We start from the raw sequence: 19,263 nt of genomic DNA on the forward strand, positions 1-19,263 counted from the left end.
GATCCCCTCAAAATGTGTGGCTTTAGAATAATAATATGGCCCACCTGCCTATTATGACCAAAGAATTGATTTACACACATTTGATAGCCCCATTAATTTCAAGCCAATACATTTATTACACGGCTATGTTATACAACCATTATATACCACCAGAAAATAAACATATTCATATAAATATTGTGAGCAAATGAAGCCTCGAGAAATTAACCCTTTTGTGAACCACAAAAGCTGAAAAGCTTAAATGCTTCATGAGGCGTCATCTTGCCACCACTAATGGAAACACAGCATTCAGCAGAGAATGAGGTTCCAAATGCAGTTTATTTACACTCCAAAAGTCATAGTCCATACCAAGCAGAGGGTCAAAGCACATGTCCAAACACATAACATCCACAGAGATAGACAGGAACGAGAACTCCAAGAAACAATGAGACTGCACAAGAATGCTGACCATAACATGCAAACCAAAACAAATGAACAAGACTTCATACTAAATCCAGGGAGAAAGGCATTTAAATAGACAGGGTAATGGTATAATTAACAAGACACAGCTGAAACCAGTAAACTAATAATGAGTAGTGGGTTCTGGGAAATGGAGTCCGGGAATAACAGAGTCTATAGAGACAGAGGCTGCCATCTGCTGGTAAATGATGGCATCAGCAGCTGACAGGTTTAATGGCCTCCTACTATGTCTTTTCCTTATAGCATCGTCAGATTTGTCTGTAAGCATATTTTAGCATCTTTGTATTGTCTCACCCAGCACAAATGTTGTTTTATTTTAAATCTACAATTTTAAAGCCATTGAGTACTACTGCCATATAGTGGCCATTGATATTTTTGCCATTTTTGTTATTTTTATACCAACATATGACACCAGATGTCACCAAAGTCAACATATTTTTAGGTTTTGGCTGTCTGAATTTACTGGAAGCAATATTAAACATAACATAATAATAATAATAATAATAAATAAAATTTAATAATAATAATAATAAATAAAATTTATTGAAGATAGTGATATAACATTTATTTAAAAAAAAAAAAAAATTGGGATCACACCTGAGACCTTTGTGCCCAAATTTGTCTACGAAGGTACAATTAAGGGCTGCTATGCGAAGGCTGCTTGAGGGTTAATGTTCCTGTAGGCCTCTTGAAAGCCTCCCTGACCAGTTTTTCTTTTGTCTTCTCAACAATTTTGTTCTTGATAATGTCCCTGTTGTGCCATACTTTCTCCACTTGTTGATGACTGTCTTTACTGTTCATGGCCTTGGAAATGTTTCTGCAGCCCTCACCTGAGCGATACCTTTCAACAATGAGATCACGTTAATACTTTGTAAGCCAATGGTCTCAAACTCAGTTCCTGGAGGGCTACAGCCCTGCAGAGTTTAGTCTAATCCAGCTAGTCAAGGTCTTCAGGATTACTAGAAACTTCCAGGCAGGTAGTATTTCACATGAGCTTGATTAGTAAATTCTGATCACATCCAGATACCCAATTATAAAAGTGTGTGCAAACTTATGGTGTCATGGGTTGGCTGTGTAGATAATCCAAGGAAGATGAGTGATGCAGGATGAACAAATAATATAGACTTTTAATGAACACGAAGAACGGATGCATACACAAACTAAAACAACTACAGTAACAACGAGAGACAAAGAACTGAGGAAAACAGAACGCTTAAATACACAAGGACAGTAATCAATAGAACAGGGACTAGAATTCAGGCAATGACAAAGACAATGAAAACTAAGACTAAAACTAAACAAGACTGTGACATATACCCCCAGTTTCACAGGCAATGCTTAACTGAAAGCAACTTGCACTGACATATCTTAAAATATGTCAATACCATTGTTTTGTCTCAAGATGTACACCAGTAATGTTTTTTTCTAAGGCATGTTTATAAAAGCTACCTAAATATCCTAGTTGAACTAAGGCCTAATCTTGGCTTAATCTAAGCCCTGTTTGTGAAACCAGAGTCCTTATGTTTAAAACTTCTCAGAAATGAACAGTCTCAAGCTGTCAAGTGTCAAAAAATTTTTTTAGTAAAAAGTAGGACTTTTCTAAGAGAAGGAGACTTTTATAAAGAAGCTAAAATCAACTTTCAGCAAAGTGTAAGACTGATTCTTAAGGGCTGACTGAGGTGGCACTTAAGCCAAGCTTACACTATATAACTTTAAACATCGGCAGATCCCTGTGCTGTTCAGACTACGTGACTTGCTGTGGAGTCTTGAAGTCGTTGTGGTGTTTACACTACGTGACACTACGTGAATGATCTGCAACAGGAGGTTACACACTACACGAGCTGACAACAACTCTGTCACCCAATGGTTTTATTTGAAAATGGATGTTGGGAGGAAATTATTGAATTAATTGAATTAAATTGAATTAAAATTAAAATAACCCTTTCACACATAAGTTTAAAACATTCTGGCTGACCTCCTAGAGTTAAGGCTACTGTTATTTTAGAACGTTTCCCTTTATTGTTTCCATGATGACACGTCATGGTTGTCACGTGACACACCGCGGCCAGCGGCAGCCGGCCACAATGTATGACAGATGTATCGCTTTTCTCACCATGTCATCAACTATCTGATATTCCGATTCTCAAATATGTGCAAGTGAGTGTTTTGTCATTTAAAAACCTAACCTTGATCTTAATATATAACGTGAATTCATCCATTTGTCCCGAAATACATGTGGCTGGTAAACTGGGAGAACAATAGAGTAAGTGAGCTTTATAGTTACTTAAACAATATAAATAAACGTCGGCAAATTATATTTGAATGGATTGTTATTGCTGCTTCCATAGACATCAGTGTACTATATTTCATTGGCTGTTGTGTCGCGACACGTGACACCACAGGATATTGAGTCGGCCGTCAGCTCCAGATATTTAGCATGCTAGATATTTGTCTGGCGTCTACGAGGTGTCGGCGACCATACAGTAGTGGCCAAAAGTGACGTTCAGCATAGGAAGATTGACAAAAAAAAATGTGTCAAAGATTTTTGTAAGCATATTGCATAGTTGTAGTTGAAGTCAATTGTTTTATTTGAAACATGCCAAATTGTGCAACATAATTTTTGGCTAAGCTGTCATACAAAGAAATTATGAACACAAACAAGAGTTGACCAATGAACTATTTATTAACTGATTATGTTGCTGTTAATATATGCTTTTTTCCTGTGAACTTTTTTGTTTTTCTAAAACCTGTAATTTTCCTTTTTTTGCCAAACAATTTTGTCAGATAAATACCTTCAGTAAGTTTAGTGTTTTGTTCTTCCCTCGTATTTTAAAATATTTAAAAAATATAAATATAAAAATATTTTCCTCACATTTTAACATATTCCTCATATTTAAACAGACATTTAGGGTCATTAAAAAAACTCCACACATCACTTTTGGCCACTTTGTGGCCAAAAGTGCTATTTAAGACCCTGCTTACTGTGGACTTGAAGGGCATAAGTCATCACCGGTAGACTGCTGCCTTTTTCCAGTCAAACACAATGCCAGTCCACAAAAATGTAACTATTGCTTTCATTTCTACAGTGAGAGCATTGATTTGTAGAGTGGGAGAAGTTAAATTATATAATTAATAATAAAATAAATTTCTTACTAGGTCAGTTACAAAGAGAACACCTTGACAAGCGATTATCGTTTTATCAACTCCCTGTCATCATTTAACTCCAATACATTACATTTTCGCTGGAAAGTGCGCGGCCTCCTCATCTCTGCTGCCATCTTGTTACTCCTAACTAGGTTATGATACCTCTCCAGCACTTTTAAATAATTTAGGAGCTGAGACCTAGTCTTAACACTTAAGAATTATTCATAAAAGTTCCTAGGTCTACGAATAAGAGTAAAATTACATCATTCTTAGAATTCTGACACAGTTAAGGTACAATATGTAAGATTTTTAAATTAAAATATCCAAAAACCACTTGCACAGTGTTATATATTTCGTTCAGCTGTGTGCTTACATTATCCTAAATGTTTCAAAGAATTTGTAAATTCAGAGAAATTCACAATTTTAATAGTGCCCGTCCCTCCCTTGTCACTTGTCGCCTGTCAATGACGTAATATCTGCATTATCCCTGGTTTCCTTTTACTGCATAGTAACCATGGCAACAGACGTGGACAGCTGTGTAACGCCTAGCGAAACGCTGTTTTCGTTTCGTTCAAACATTATGGACCATGGCAGCAAACGTTGGGACAAAAGGAGAAATAAAACGAGGATCAATATCGGCGTGGCATTTCAGAGATGGTGAGAGCTTTGCGACAACTTTGACTTGACAGAGCTCGACGCTGCTCGTGCACGTTATTAGACAAGGTAAGCAAATGTAGGCTACATAAGACTAATCAATGTTATATAACTCAACACAACGAAATGTTAGAATATCATCAGTATGATATTCTAATGTTGATTTAGCTTACTGTTAGTCTCATACAGCCAACAAACTAATACATAGAATAACATCAACACACTCAAATGCAGTTTAGTATGATAGTGTGACGTGAGAGCATCGAAACAGTGCTGTGTTACCTCACAATTTTAATTCGTCAAATAAACTGACCTGTATTAGTAGTATTTCAGCTTTGCGAGTAGTTCGGTAGAATGAAAAGTCCTCATTCCTTTATATCCCCTGGGACTCGCGTGTGGCACTGATATCTGTCTCTCATTAGCAATCGCGCCTGCGATTCTCGACCACGCCCTGCTTTATACCACAGTCATGTTAAAAACATGAATGCATTCACTCATCCATAAACATTATTTTGCCATAAACATTATTAGATCCATCGGAATGACGACAAGTTCCATGAGTCCACGCTCATTCACTGCGTCATCAATCTACGCCTTTGTTATTGTTTTGAAAATTTTAGCGACGCCTAGTGGCGAAAAAATCATACTGTGCCTTTAAGACTAAAATTTTACATACGGCTTTATACATACGGCCCCAGGCCATGGAGTTAGGTTATTTTAAGTTTTTATTTTTATCTCTTTTTTTTCTCTGAAATGTAAAAAAAAAGGTCTGAATAGATCTTTATTGGTGTACTTGCCATCTGTTATTTCCCCAAATCCCTGATGGGGGCTTACACCAAAAGCACCATCACTCAGACTGAGAGGCGGTTTGAGATCCCAAGCTCCATGGTTGGTATTATCAATGGCAGTTTTGAAATGGCTGAGTTGAGATGTGTAGAGCCACACTGAGAAATGAGGGCAGAGGTTCACCCATTAGATGAGTACTTATACCAGTGAGTCACACCACTGTGCTGTAATGTGACTGAATTACTGTCCATACTTTACAAATGGTGCAGAGAATGATGATTTATTTTATGTCATTAATCTTAACAAAACATAATATGTTCAATTTGATTGCAGGTAATATTGGTCATTATCGTGCTAAGCTACTTCAGCTCACTTCATTATGGCCAGTGAGTTTAAAAATCTAACTATATAGTTGTATTATGATAGAACATCCCCCCCCCCCCCCCCCCCCCCCCCCCCATTTTTTAAATTGGAAACATGCTTATCATGAAAGAGGTGTATTTCAGTATGTAAAAATGTGTGAATTGCATTTTAATTTTGAGTAAAGTAATACATAATACAAAAGAAAAGCATAACATCATACTCATATTTAGTATATTAATACTGAGGATTAATAAAGATCCCCATTTTTGTCTGAAAGGTACAAATACGATACAGCTCTCGCCCACACTAATGATGCTGATAATTTCACTGCGAGATCCATGCTCATCTGACACCCAGAATACTGTTCAACAGCTTGTGTCCGGTAATGCATGGTTATATGTGGAAAAGCATGCAATATATTTTATAAAATTCAGAATAATACTTAAAGCACACTATATGGGGTTTTATAGCATGTCAAAAAGGGGATCTTGCAGGTAGTGAGAATGTATTTGGCAAGACTAGTTAGTGCATTTTACCAATGTTATGAATGAGCTTATTTTCTTAATGAATATTACCAAAGACTTTAACCACACCACAAATAAGCATAATATCTCATATCATTAGACTGGCACAGTAGCCGATTAAATTTATGTACTATGTAGCAGACCATATTAAACTTATGATTTGGGAAAAATGCAACTATTATGCAGAATTACAGCAAATCTGCATGGTCGCTAAGTTAGTAAATTTACAGACTGACCAGCAATTCTGCAAAATAACTGTTTCCTCAAATAAAGCTTTACATATATAAAACAGTGGCAGCGGCAGCCAGAATAAAATCAGTCACGTAACCTATTTGATTTTAAATAACTTGCCCAAAAAGCAAACAATTTCAACAGCTTTAGCTTCTTGATTGATGCTGTCATCCAGTGGTAGGCTACCACTGGGGTTGAAATGCTTTAAAAAGCTTTGGCTTTCTGCACAAAATTAAGCCCTGGTATAGGCCTTCCTTTGCCGATTAACTCCAGCTTTTCTTTAAAAGTTAATCTTAAAATGGCGTGGATAATAAATTAGCAACAATGTACTCTTAATTAATGTTACTTGCGGTTTCCGTAGTGAATAGCGCTAGCTATTTTATCAGTGTTTTTTTTTTTTTTTTTCACGATGGTGTTCCCCCACAGTGGGCGGAACGCATCATAAACTTATTGAGGCCCACCCATTTAGTGGAACAATTCGATTGGACAATTTTCCTGTCATTTGAAATTAGTCTCTCGTTGACTGGATTAGCCCTCTGTAATTTCACAGCTGCACCACCAATCACAAAGCTGAAAGCGTTAGGCGGAAAAATCCTAATATGGAGAAAACAGACGTTTACACAACACTGTCATGAGTTTATTTTAGTGGTAACACTTTACAGTACAGGTGCACTAATATGCATTAATTCATGCTTAACTAAAGCACAGATAATCATGTGTTAATGTATGACTCACGAAGAACTAAACCATTAATTAATGATTACTGCATCAGCAACTAATAAAGTTTCTAGTCAAGTCAAGTCAAGTCACCTTTATTTATATAGCGCTTTTTACAATGTAGATTGTGTCAAAGCAGCTTTACATTGATAACTGGTACATTGTTTGGCTGCACAGCAGCTCTTAAAGAATAGTGTCAATGCAGGCAGATCAAAAGCACTGTTGAATATCAAATGTCAAGTCAAGTTCTATATGATTAATAGATTAAGTAATATATGAATTGTTATTAATTAAATGTGTCATAATGTATTAATTCCTTAACATATTTTATTAACTAAAAGTGTAAGTTAATGTGTTAACTACCACAATGGTTTGAAGCCATGTACTTCAACTTCCAGTTGTCTGCTTTAATTAATCATTAACTAATGATTTGAAAATATATCATTATGTTATGACTTTACTTGTTGAGGCACATGACTATTAACTAATTGTTAAGTAATATGTAATTAATGGGTTGTGACTTGACATTTGATATTCAACAGTGCTTTGATCTGCCTGCATTGACACTATTCTTTAAGAGCTGCTGTGCAGCCAAACAATGTACCAGTTATCAATGTAAAGCTGCTTTGACACAATCTACATTGTAAAAAGCGCTATATAAATAAAGGTGACTTGACTTGACTGACAGTTGCACATGCAGTGAGTGTAATGTCAGAGAATGTGTTTGAAGGATGGGTAAGTTGAGCTGCACACAAATATCAGCACACCAGAATCTGAACTACAGATTGATGTTGCACTGTGTTTAAACTGTATGTGACCATTATCGAGTCATGCTGCAACAGTTGTTTACACTGGACATGACAGACCATTGCAAGTCCATTTGTCCTTCATAACAGAAGTGACGTTTTGTTGTGTTGTGTTGTGTTGCGTCTTGCCGCATCCAGTGTTGAATCACTATCACTGATTATAATGGGTTCTATTCTCTTTGTCCGGTCTTGACACAGTGTTACGAAATAGCAGTGCCCGGCCACATGTTCTCAGTGTTCTGCCTTTAAAACCTAGACCTCAAGCTTAACCTGACACATTCCTGTGCCATGAACAACAAGGTTCCGGATGCAGCAGTTTATCTGGTACAGTGGAGTCCCGGTTGTAGATGGCTGGAAATTGAAATCCATGGCTTAGTGTAGATGTCAAAACTATAACGACATATTACTTAACAATTAGTTAATAGTCATGTGCCTCAACAAGTAAAGTCATAACATAATGATACATTTGCAAGTCATTAGTTAATGATTAATTAAAACAGATAACTGGAAGTTGAAGTACATGGCTTCAAACCATTGTGGTAATTACCACATTAACTTACATTATTAGTTAATAAAATATGTTATTGAGGAATTAATACATTATGACACATTTAATTAATAACAATTCATAGATTAATTAATCTATTAATCATATAGAAACTTTAATAGTTGCTGATGCAGTAATCATTAATTAATGGTTTAGTTCTTCATGAGTCATACATTAAAACATGATTATCTGTGCATTAGTTAAGCATGAATTAATGCATATTAGTGTACCCGTATTGTAAAGTGTTACCGTTTTAGTCATGTTTATTGTTTGATTCAGTTTCCTTGTCATGTTCTAGTCTGCCATTGTTTCAAGCTTGTTAATTAGTTCTGTTCTTCTCTGTTCCCTGCCATTTAGTTTCTATGGTTACAGATTGATTAGAGTCCTCAGTTGAGGTGTGTCTAGTTAGTTTCTCACTTTGTTTGCTCTGTGTAGTTATGCTGTGTTCACGCTACCACATAATTACTGTAATCTTGAGATGACAACATGTGACGTTATATTTGGAGCTGTTCACGTCCTCGGACTGGGAATTATGCGTTTCTATGGCACCACTATCAACGCCTAAATGAATCTACAGTGGTCAGGTGGTACAGCGGCCACATGGTACACATGGGAGATTTCAGAAGACTCCCAGCTTGCAAACTGTAATTACGAGCTCTACGAGGACGTGAACTCTTTTTACAAGCCAGAATCTCATAGTTACAGTAATTACGATATGGCGTAAACACATCTTTAAAGGGTTAGTTCACCCAAAAATGAAAATTCTGTTATTAATTACTCACCCTCATGGCGTTCCACACCCGTAAGACCTTCGTTAATCTTTGGAACACAAATTAAGATATTTTTGTTGAAATCCGATGGCTCAGTGAGGCCTTCATAGCCAGCAATGACATTTCCTCCCTCAAGATCCATTAATGTACTAAAAACATATTTAAATCAGTTCATGTGAGTACAGTGGTTCAATATTAATATTATAAAGTGACGAGAATATTTTTGGTGCGCCAAAAAAAGAACAAAATAAGGACTTATATAGTGATGGCCGATTTCAAAACACTGCTTCAGGAAGCTTCGGAGCATTATGAATCAGCGTATCGAATTATGATTCGGATCGCGTGTCAAACCGCCAAACTGCTGAAATCACGTGACTTTGGCGCTCCGAACCGCTGATTCGACACGCTGATTCATAATGCTCTGAAGCAGTATTTTGAAATCGGCCATCACTATATAAGTCGTTATTTTGTTTTTTTTTGGCGCACCAAAAATATTATCGTCGCTTTATAATATTAATATTGAACCACTGTACTCACATGAACTGATTTAAATATGTTTTTAGTACATTAATGGATCTTGAGAGAGGAAATGTCATTGCTGGCTATAGAGGCCTCACTGAGCCATCGGATTTCAACAAAAATATCTTAATTTGTGTTCCGAAGATTAACAAAGGTCTTACGGGTGTGGAACAGCATGAGGGTGAGCAATAAATGACATTATTTTCATTTTTGGGTGAACTAACCCTTTAAATTCTTAGGCAAATGAGATTGGGGAGACGTTCTTCTTCTTCTTTAGATGTTTTATGGCGGTTGGCAAACCCGGGGGAGACGTTTGATTGGATTTATTAATTTATTTACAAAATAACAATTCAAATTTTATTAAAATACCTACATTAGGCTATATGCATATTTACTTTAGAATTGAATATATCCATTTTTGTAAAACTATTAGCATCTTATTTAATTTCGATCTAAACACATTCATATATAGCCTACCAACAAAACTAATATTTAGGGGTTAAATCAGGTGAAAGTTGCTCTTTAAGGTAAAATTCGCAGGTTACGTCTTTTTACAATTTTTACAATTATGTGTAAAACTATATAGTGGCATCTTATTTAGTTTTGGTTTAAAGTCACTAGGCCTATAGAAAAACATGATACATTTTTAACAAAATTAAAATTTTATGTCATTCCAAAATCTTTCTTCAGTGAAACTAAATGCAGACTTTCAAGCTTCAAAATGATTCATGTCCAAGAGGAGATTCCAAGAATTTTCACATTTTGTCCATTCTGTTAGATTTCATGTGCCATACATTTCAGTCTCCTTGGATGTTGGTGGGTTTTGGCTGAAACTACTTTTTGTTCTCTGACTTACAATAAAGAGTGAGTCATTGCTACTTAAATCACTGGAAAAGGAAAAGTAAGTATTGGCCTACAAGAAAGGAAAAGTTTTGAACTAAGTCTGGCACTTTTAAAACATATTGAATGAACAAGGCCTGACCCAACATCTATAATATTTTGAAGAAGTTTTTTCAGGTACAGCATTGATTTTTCTCCAGAAACAATAATTATAATGAGCAAAATGTGCTCATAGAAAGTACTTGTTTTTCCATTGCAGGAAGGACTCAGAGTCATCTGAAGCATTATGACATGAAGGTAGTCGATGATGATGTCCACGACGAACGTCATGACAAGCGTCAATGCCGCTTTTGACCCTAACTTTGAGTTTGAATTCTTCAAGCTAACCCCCCTCTAAAATATACCCCTGATCTCTGCTGGAAATCGAGAGCTATATTTGGAGGAGTGTGATGATGTCACAAGTGGTTGAGGGTAGGAGCCTATAACAGAGCGAATGGAGCGAGTGAGTGTGTGAGTGTTTGTGTCAAAAACAGAGACAACGCCAGCATCTTCTGGAGCTGCTGTCCACTGGCTTGAAAACGCTGGAAGTGAGTACTGTTACTCTTTTAATAAAATATCTGGAAACTTTTTGTAGTATCATTAGGCTCAACAACACTCTCTATGAGTTTATTTTTAGTTTAAAAGTGGTAAAAATTGTGATTTTAATAATAGTAATGATAATGCTAATGTCGTGCACTGTAATTTGACTTGACATTTGATATTCAACAGTGCTTTGATCTGCCTGCATTGACACTATTCTTTAAGAGCTGCTGTGCAGCCAAATAATGTACCAGTTATCAATGTAAAGCTGCTTTGACACAATCTACATTGTAAAAAGCGCTATATAAATAAAGGTGACTTGACTTGACTTAATATGAGTTAAAAAGAACATACTGGCTGCTTTACAAAATGCTTTCCTGTGATCTACACTTGCAAAAAAAACTAAAATTTTTTGTGTGACATGCAATTTTACTCATGCTGCTGCTTTTTTTTCTTTTCTTTTGCACAAGAACATTGAAAAGTATTGCAGTCTGCCATGTATCATCTGAAACTGTCCTCCCAGATCCTGATCTTCCTTGTGATGCTGCATTGTGTCGCCACAGTCCCTCACAACAGGTATGTCTTCTAACTCATTGTAAAAAGTCAAAATGTTAGCTGCTGGGATGTATTTTTGATCTGATGTTTGATCTATTTTTTAGGATGTCCCTGATCCAACCCTTAAGTCAAAAATATTTAATATTTAATACTAATAATACTTAATAACATTACTACCATGCAGTCAAATGTTTGGACACACTTTACTAAATTTATGTTTTTCATGATTTTAAAAAGCTTTTGATCTCAAACCCTTGTGTTTTAAGAGCATGAGTGTATATGCAGTAACACTTTACAATAAGGCTCATTAGTTAACATTAGTTAGCTACATTAGTTAATATGAACTAATAATGAACTGCACTTATACAGCATTTATTAATCTTTGGTAATGTTAATTTCAACATTTACTAATACATTATTAAAATCTTGTAAACATTAGTTAATGCACTGTGAACTAACATGAACAAACAATGAACAACTGTATTTTCATTAACTAACATTAACGAAGATTAGTAAATACAGCAACAAATGTATTGCTCATGGTTAGTTCATGTTAGTTAATACATTAACTAATGTTTAACTAATGAACCTTTTTGTAAAGTGTTACCGTATATGCTGTGCTTATGTGCTGACAGGCAGAACCTGATTTCACCAAGTGCAACATGTTCCTGGATCAGCATCTTTGTTGATCCTGGAACAACATTCCAATCAACCAATCAGATTTGAGGGACAAGTTCACAGATTATGTCAAGTTTAGGCTTACAATCAGGGTTAGGTGCTTCTACATCAGTGTTATTTACCTGTCATTTCCCTCTGATTTTAGGGATAAGTTATGGGTAGGTTTAGGGGTATGGATAGGCTTAGGATTACATTTTTTCAGACAGGAATGTTGTTCCAGGATCAACAAAATATGTTGACCCAGTAACGCATCAAGCTCGGCAAAATCAGGGGTCACCTTGATTTTGCCAAGTAAGACATGCCAAGACATGTTCTTGAATCAACATATTTTGCAGACATAATTTGCAAGAAAGTAGTATGATATCAGCTATTAGTGATTATTTATTAAAATTAATTACCCTCTTATCGCTATTGGCCAGAATTTCAATACTGGTGTACCCTTAAATTAATTAAAATCAATTTTTTAAATGCATGAATTTAACCGGATAGTGAAAGAAAAGCAGAGTGTGCATGTATGGTGGCGACTTTGAAGAAGCCGATCTATATTTCATTTTTTTAACGTGGCTACTAATTAATTCCCATACTTCTGTTTGTGTTATTATATCGTTTTGGTGTGGAAATTAGTGATAAGAAAGAGTAAGTGTGTACCTGTATTTCTAGTTGATTTGACCTTTAAATTTAACTCTTGCTGGTGACTAAATGTAGTCAGATTTATTGATAAATTGTAGTCAGCTCATTTTTTTTATGTAAATATAAACAATTAAAGTTAATAATGTAGGCTAATGTTACACAAATGAAGGTTCTTTACTGGCATCAATGGTTCTGTGAAGAACCTTTAAGATCCATGCAACCTTTCCACTGCACAAAAGGTTCTTTATAGTGGAAAAAGGTTCTTTAGATTTTTAAAACATACTAAAAACACACACACTAAAAAAAACCACACTAAAAAAAAAAAAATAATAATAATATATATATATATATATATACATACATATATTTAGAACTGTTCACTGAAAGGTTGTTTGCGGATTTGGGTTGTTCTGTGGCATCACTACAAAAAAAAATAAAAAAAAATTGTAACCTTCATTGAGTGTAATGGTATCACATCAAACAAACTGTAGGTTACCTGACGGAAAAAAAAAAGTAGCAAATTATTTGGTCTATCTTGAGGTGTAACAACTGTGTAGATAGAAGTGTGTATGAGTGATATGACCAGCGGGCACAAATGATCCACTTGCAACACATCTCCACTTCAGAAGATTGTCATGGTCAGGGAGAGTGGCACTCTATAAGCAGTTCTTGATGAGATGGTGCTTTGTGGCCTCTTCTTGTCAACAGGTACTCCCTTTCGTCCAATGAGCAGCCAGATGACTTGCAAGAGGCCGATGGATGGCTGGTTAGAGATGATCTATCTGACAATCCCTTTGTGAGTTTTACAAGGCAACGGTCCCCAAGGGGTCCCAGTGCAGTGAACAGGTACTTGGACAAATTAATTGTGTCAATTATGATTCATTGTTTAAGATGTTGCCATTTTTGTAGGCAGTACCATCAAAGTACTTTTACACAATTTCGTAATTGTTACATTTTGCGGTAATTTATTAAAAGAACCCCATTTAACCTTTTTTTTTTCTAAGTGTCTACAAAAGTAATTGGTCAGTTGGCATTCCAAATTGTTTAAATTATGGGACATTTGTCTGTTTGTATCTGTCCACTTGTCCATATGCACTATAAAATTCTGACACTTGAACCTGCTATAGCTTTTTTTTTTTTTTTTTTTTTTACTATTTACATTAATTAATGTTATTTAGTCATTATTACTCGTTATGGTATATCACATTTAGGCTGTTACTTGACAAAATTTCATGGGTGAAATTCAGTCTTATTTTTGCATGAAGGCAAAAAGATCGCCAAGCAGATTTTACTCGTCTTCAACTTGGTCACGCATCATTCACTGCCTACACTAACAGAAAGCTGCTTAGACTTCTGTCTGAGTTGCAATTCGTATTTTGTACATCACTACACTACTGATAAACAACAGTGGACCTTATTTGCCTGCAAAATCTTGCCTACATTTTGCCAAGTCAGCATGAAAAGGAAGTTGCAATAGTCCTTTATTCCCTATTGTGATGTATATGACAGCTTCTTGAACAAGAAAAAAAAAAAAAGGAGGGCGGGATTTGATTTTGTCCATCGGAAATTGATTGGATCATTGTAGTTTGTAGTTATCTCGTGTGAGTGACAGGTTGTAAAAATTTCATTAGAGAAATCATTTATAATATTCTGTAAAAACAAGAATTGTCAATTTTGATTTCATGGTGACGTAAATTATTTAAAAAAATCATAAGTTAATTAATTTTGTAGTTTATTTAGGCATATGAGTAATGACTGAATAACCTTCTTACCTACCCTACAGTCATCACATCGAAAAGAGGAGGTGCAATACAGCCACCTGCGTGACTCAGAGATTAGCAGATTTTCTCATCCGATCCAGCAACACCATCGGCACCGTCTATGCGCCAACCAACGTCGGATCCAACACTTACGGAAAGAGAGACCTGCTGCAGTCGCCTGTTTACCTGCCACTATAGTTCAAATGGCAACACAGTTGGGGGCTCGTCCGGGATTTGAACCTGGGACCTCTTGCTCCCCAAAGCGAGAATCATACCCCTACAGTAAAATAAATGTAATATGTATGATAATGAAGAAAATTAATCTGTTTGTATGTTATTGCATTTGTTTTCATTTTTATTTGATTTTTTTTTTCTTTTCTTTTTTCCCAGTGTACATGAAAGCCAGTGCCTTTTGGTGTAAACAGTTGTTTGCAGCATCGGTTTCTGTAAACCTTGCATGACAATAAGGTTCTCAGACAACATACAGTGTTTTGCAACACGCTATCATGATGGCACATGATTAAAATGTATTATAAAAAGTACATGAATAGCAAAGAAGAACTGACATTTTGTTTTGATTTTTCTAATAAAAGAAAAAAGATAATCCACTTCTCTGCTCAATGTCATTACAATAAGGTCAATAAACCCATAGTCTTCAAGATTGTTTGTTTATTACTGCTGGTCAAATTTCAAAGCAATACAGCAAGTATGACTTATCTTTTAAAACTGTCATTTTTAAACCACAGTCATTCATTTTTGTTAAAGAAAGTGATACTGGAAATGTGGTTAAATATACCACAACCATTAGCCATTATAACTCTGTCTGACACCATCTGATTAGATGTGGAGCTTCGCCATATCTCTGTTTTCATGAACACACAGATAAGTTAATGCATGCCAACATCAAGTGGTTGCATACAATGATTACTGTAGGCTATTATAGCCATAAAAGACATTCAATTTTTGCACCATTCTAGCTCATTATAGACCTCTGCTCTGACTCTGACTATCTAAAAAGAGTTCTTGCTTATAAGGGCATCTGCAATACATACAAAACCACATGCTGATGGTAAAACTGAGGAGGTAAAAAAAGGCATTGAAAACAGTAACAGAGAAAACAGTTTGGGAAAGTAAATACAGATGTGGACAAAATTGTTGGTATCCTTGATAAATATGAAAAAAACAAAACAAACAAAAAAAAAAAAACTGAAAATAAATCTGCATCATTAATCCTTTAGTTTTTTTTTTTTTTTTTTTTTTTTTTTTCACAAAATTTTAACCTTTCATTGAAGTATAAGAATTTAAAATGGGGGGTAAATCTCATTATGAAATAAATGTTATTCTCTAATACATGTTGTACACAATTAATGGTACCCTTAGAAATTCTTATGAGTAAAATATCTCTGAAGTATATTCCCATCCATATTTACATTTTTAGCACACCAGGGTGACTAGGAACATGAAATTATCCAGCCATGACTTGAAATTTACCCCCCATTTTAAGTTCATACTTCAATGAAAATATTAGATTTTTGTGAATTTTTTAAATAAAAGATCTAAAGGATTAACGATGCACATCTATTTTCACAGGCTTTTTTGTTCATATTTACCAAGGGTACCAACAATTTTGTCCACGTCTGTACAAACACTTTTTATTGGCTCTTGTACCGTGACGTATAGGTCAAAGTTAAAGATGAAGATCTAGGACCAGACTTTTACCTGCTTAACATTCAGTTCATGAACAAAGAACTAGATTTACTGGGACTGGCAGCTAAGCTTGCAAGTCAGTATTTGAGAATGCACATTTCCTTTTTATTTCAAATATTTTTGAGTGAATTTTAAGTAAATGTTGTGTAAATAAATTTAATTTGTGCAATAAATTTAATTTGAGCACATCCCATATAATAATAAAAAAAAAAAATCCAGTCAACAACAGTTATTATCCAGGAACCTTTGCGTAATAATGTTTAAAGATTATTGTTTTAATATTTTTTAATGAATTTTTATGAAAGAAGTTGTTAAAAATGTTAATTGTTGATTGTTTTTAACTGTTGAAAATTGTTAAATAATTAATAAATCTTTATGTCAACTATAAGTAATTATATGACTGGCCTTTGAGCATCTTGCTTTATCAGGAAATTGGTCAGTTGTGGAAGTTATTATGTATTATAGATCACTATTGCTAAATTTTCATTGTGTCATATGAAGACTAGGTCATTTTCTCTTTATAATTTCACTGCCTACACTAAAAGATTTCTGTTAGTGGTTTCTATTGGTTCCTGTTCTAATGCTGTGGAATATGTGAAAGGTCTCATGCAAAATGAATGTATTATTTTTATTATGTATTATTTTTTAAAATACAACTTTGACTTGATTCCTGGAAATAAATGTAAGAATATGATATTGTATCCAGATGGTGCATTTCATTGTATATAGTTTGCAAATAATAGCATTGCTAATTTCAGCTAATTGAGAAAAATGCTGTCAGAGATATCAGAAATAAAAAATAAAATAAAATGCACAAAAAGTAGTGTGAAAATGTCTTCTCCTTTGACACCCGTTTCAATATGATAGCCAACTCTAAAACAAAACATCTCTGTCATCATCAGTGACTATCATTTTGTCCACATGTTTGAATTGGCAATCACATAGAATATTCTGTTCATTTTTCCTCTTCTTTTTGATGGTGAATGTCAACTGGTGTGAGCCGTCACACACATTCTGTGGCTGCTCTAATAAAAAGATATTATTGAGACAGAAATAGATAAAATATGTGGAAGGGCCAGCTGCAATACATATGAATCAATCAGACGAATACGTCAGTGGCATTTCACATAATGACTGATGCATCATCAGCAACATGATGGACAGGTAAGGCCCAATGAAAATTTCTGCCATAAATTTTCACACAGTCCCTTTCCCATTCACAAGATGGATATATATATATATATATATATATATATATATATATATATATATTTCTAGTTTGTCACGTACCTCAAAATATATTTAACACCTCAAAAGACACATTAGAGAATTAGAGTAAATGTGCATTTAAAATTATTTCACAATGTTAACATTCTTAAATATATTCTTAAAGAAAATATATGCTTCATTTTCTTTAAATAAAATATAATATTATTTTTCTTTCGATTTTAGGGTGAAATATGGCCTTTTGATGAGAATCCACATGTGAGCAAATACAACACTGAAGCACTTCATATCATTTCCTCTTAGAATCAACTTCCTAATTATCCTGACGTTGTACGAAAAATGTTCTTGCCCCAGTGTGACATCATTTCTATTCTGATCTAAGTGTATCAAACAGCGAGGGTGTTTCCTGTATTAATATAACAGGAAATAATAGGATTGGCTATGGTCACGGATAATTTGGTGGTTGATATATCTGTCATAATGACGTGGGTATCCACAAAGAGGTTAAAGGCTACAGCCGCTGTTCAGTGCAGTTAATATGGCTGACATACAGGGCCATCAGATCCATTACGTACACAGACTAGACAGAGAGGAGAGGAGAGCTTAAGTTCAAGTGTGACTCATTTCATCTAGATAATTAACTTGTACTTTTTAATTAGGGCAATGGAAAGTTAGTTAATAGTGTGTCATTTTGTCCAGTGCAACTGATGTTTCATATCTCGTGCCTGATTTCTTAGTGGATTTTTTTTTTTGAAGTTTTAGTTTTAGTACCACCTTTATCTCATATGTTTCTCATTAGCAAAATATTTTTATAATATTAAATAAATCTCATCCCTGTTGACCAGCACTGCTGATCACCATCATGTTGTGTTCTGAATTCTGGTGTCTTTACCAGGATTTCTAACTAATTTAACCAGCATTTTAAAAAGAAGTACACTTTAGCATACCTTTAAAAAGAATACTTATGACTGAAAAAATATCCTTTAAAACAGAGATAGACAAACTCTGGCTGCAGAGTTTAGCTCCAACCCTGATAAATCTCACCTGCTTGTAGCCTTTTAGTAATCCTGAAGACTAGCTGGCTGATTAGCTGGTTCAGGTGTGTTTGAGCAGGGTTGGAGCTAAACTCTGCAAGACAGAGCCCACCCATGCTTTAAAAGAATATACTTTAAGTAATAGGCTATACTTTAATAAAAGTGCAAATAAATTAATAAATATTATTTATTAAATTTATATTACATGGACTTAGCTGAACTGTTTTCTGACTAACTTAATTAGTACATTTTTATATGCAATTTCATAATTACTTCTCCTTCATCTTTGAAATATGGTTATAGTGTACTGACAAGCATTTATGGCAAAAAATATACTTTAATGTCGTTTCTATTGAAATTTTTATGTCAGTTTTTGTGAATATATTTAAAATTACACATATGTGATGAAGTTGCAATTTAATACAATTAATTTAGTACAATTTAAAATATCCTTCCATACATCCATACATACTCCAAACTGCTATATCAAACTGCAGAATCACAGGAGTCATTTAAAATATATTAACTTTAATTGTAATATCAAATAGCACGCTACAGTTAAAACTATTAATAAGTACTTTACAGATTATTAAGATTTGAAGTACACTACAAGTGCACAATGAATACAATTAAGCACAGTTCTTTTTCATAAGAGCAGCATATGCTGGTCCAAGCCAGCAACAAACCAGCATAAACCATCTTAACGTTGTATTTTCAGCAAATACTTGTGTTT

General features: G+C 34.6%; 1 protein-coding gene across 1 annotated transcript; it reads left to right on the forward strand.

Moving 5' to 3' along the window:
- Window positions 1-10,863: 10,863 nt before the first annotated feature.
- LOC127510773 (calcitonin gene-related peptide 1) lies at window positions 10,864-17,327 on the forward strand. The gene is made up of 4 exons (XM_051890777.1): window positions 10,864-10,947; window positions 11,410-11,515; window positions 13,511-13,648; window positions 14,586-17,327. Exons 2-4 carry the CDS (start codon window positions 11,436-11,438, stop codon window positions 14,758-14,760), a joined length of 393 nt encoding a protein of 130 aa, XP_051746737.1. The 5' UTR covers window positions 10,864-10,947; window positions 11,410-11,435; the 3' UTR covers window positions 14,761-17,327.
- Window positions 17,328-19,263: the final 1,936 nt, after the last annotated feature.

Source organism: Ctenopharyngodon idella, chromosome 4 (genome assembly GCF_019924925.1).
Source record: "Ctenopharyngodon idella isolate HZGC_01 chromosome 4, HZGC01, whole genome shotgun sequence".
Classification (NCBI taxonomy): domain Eukaryota; kingdom Metazoa; phylum Chordata; class Actinopteri; order Cypriniformes; family Xenocyprididae; genus Ctenopharyngodon; species Ctenopharyngodon idella.

Excerpts from the sequence above, each read along its gene's own strand:
- LOC127510773 (XM_051890777.1), top strand. The coding sequence starts at position 11,436 with ATGTATCATCTGAAACTGTCCTCCCAGATCCTGATCTTCCTTGTGATG. Across the intron at positions 11,516-13,510 it reads GCCACAGTCCCTCACAACAG|GTACTCCCTTTCGTCCAATG; the intron begins GTATGTCTTCTA and ends TCTTGTCAACAG. Across the intron at positions 13,649-14,585 it reads GGTCCCAGTGCAGTGAACAG|TCATCACATCGAAAAGAGGA; the intron begins GTACTTGGACAA and ends CCTACCCTACAG.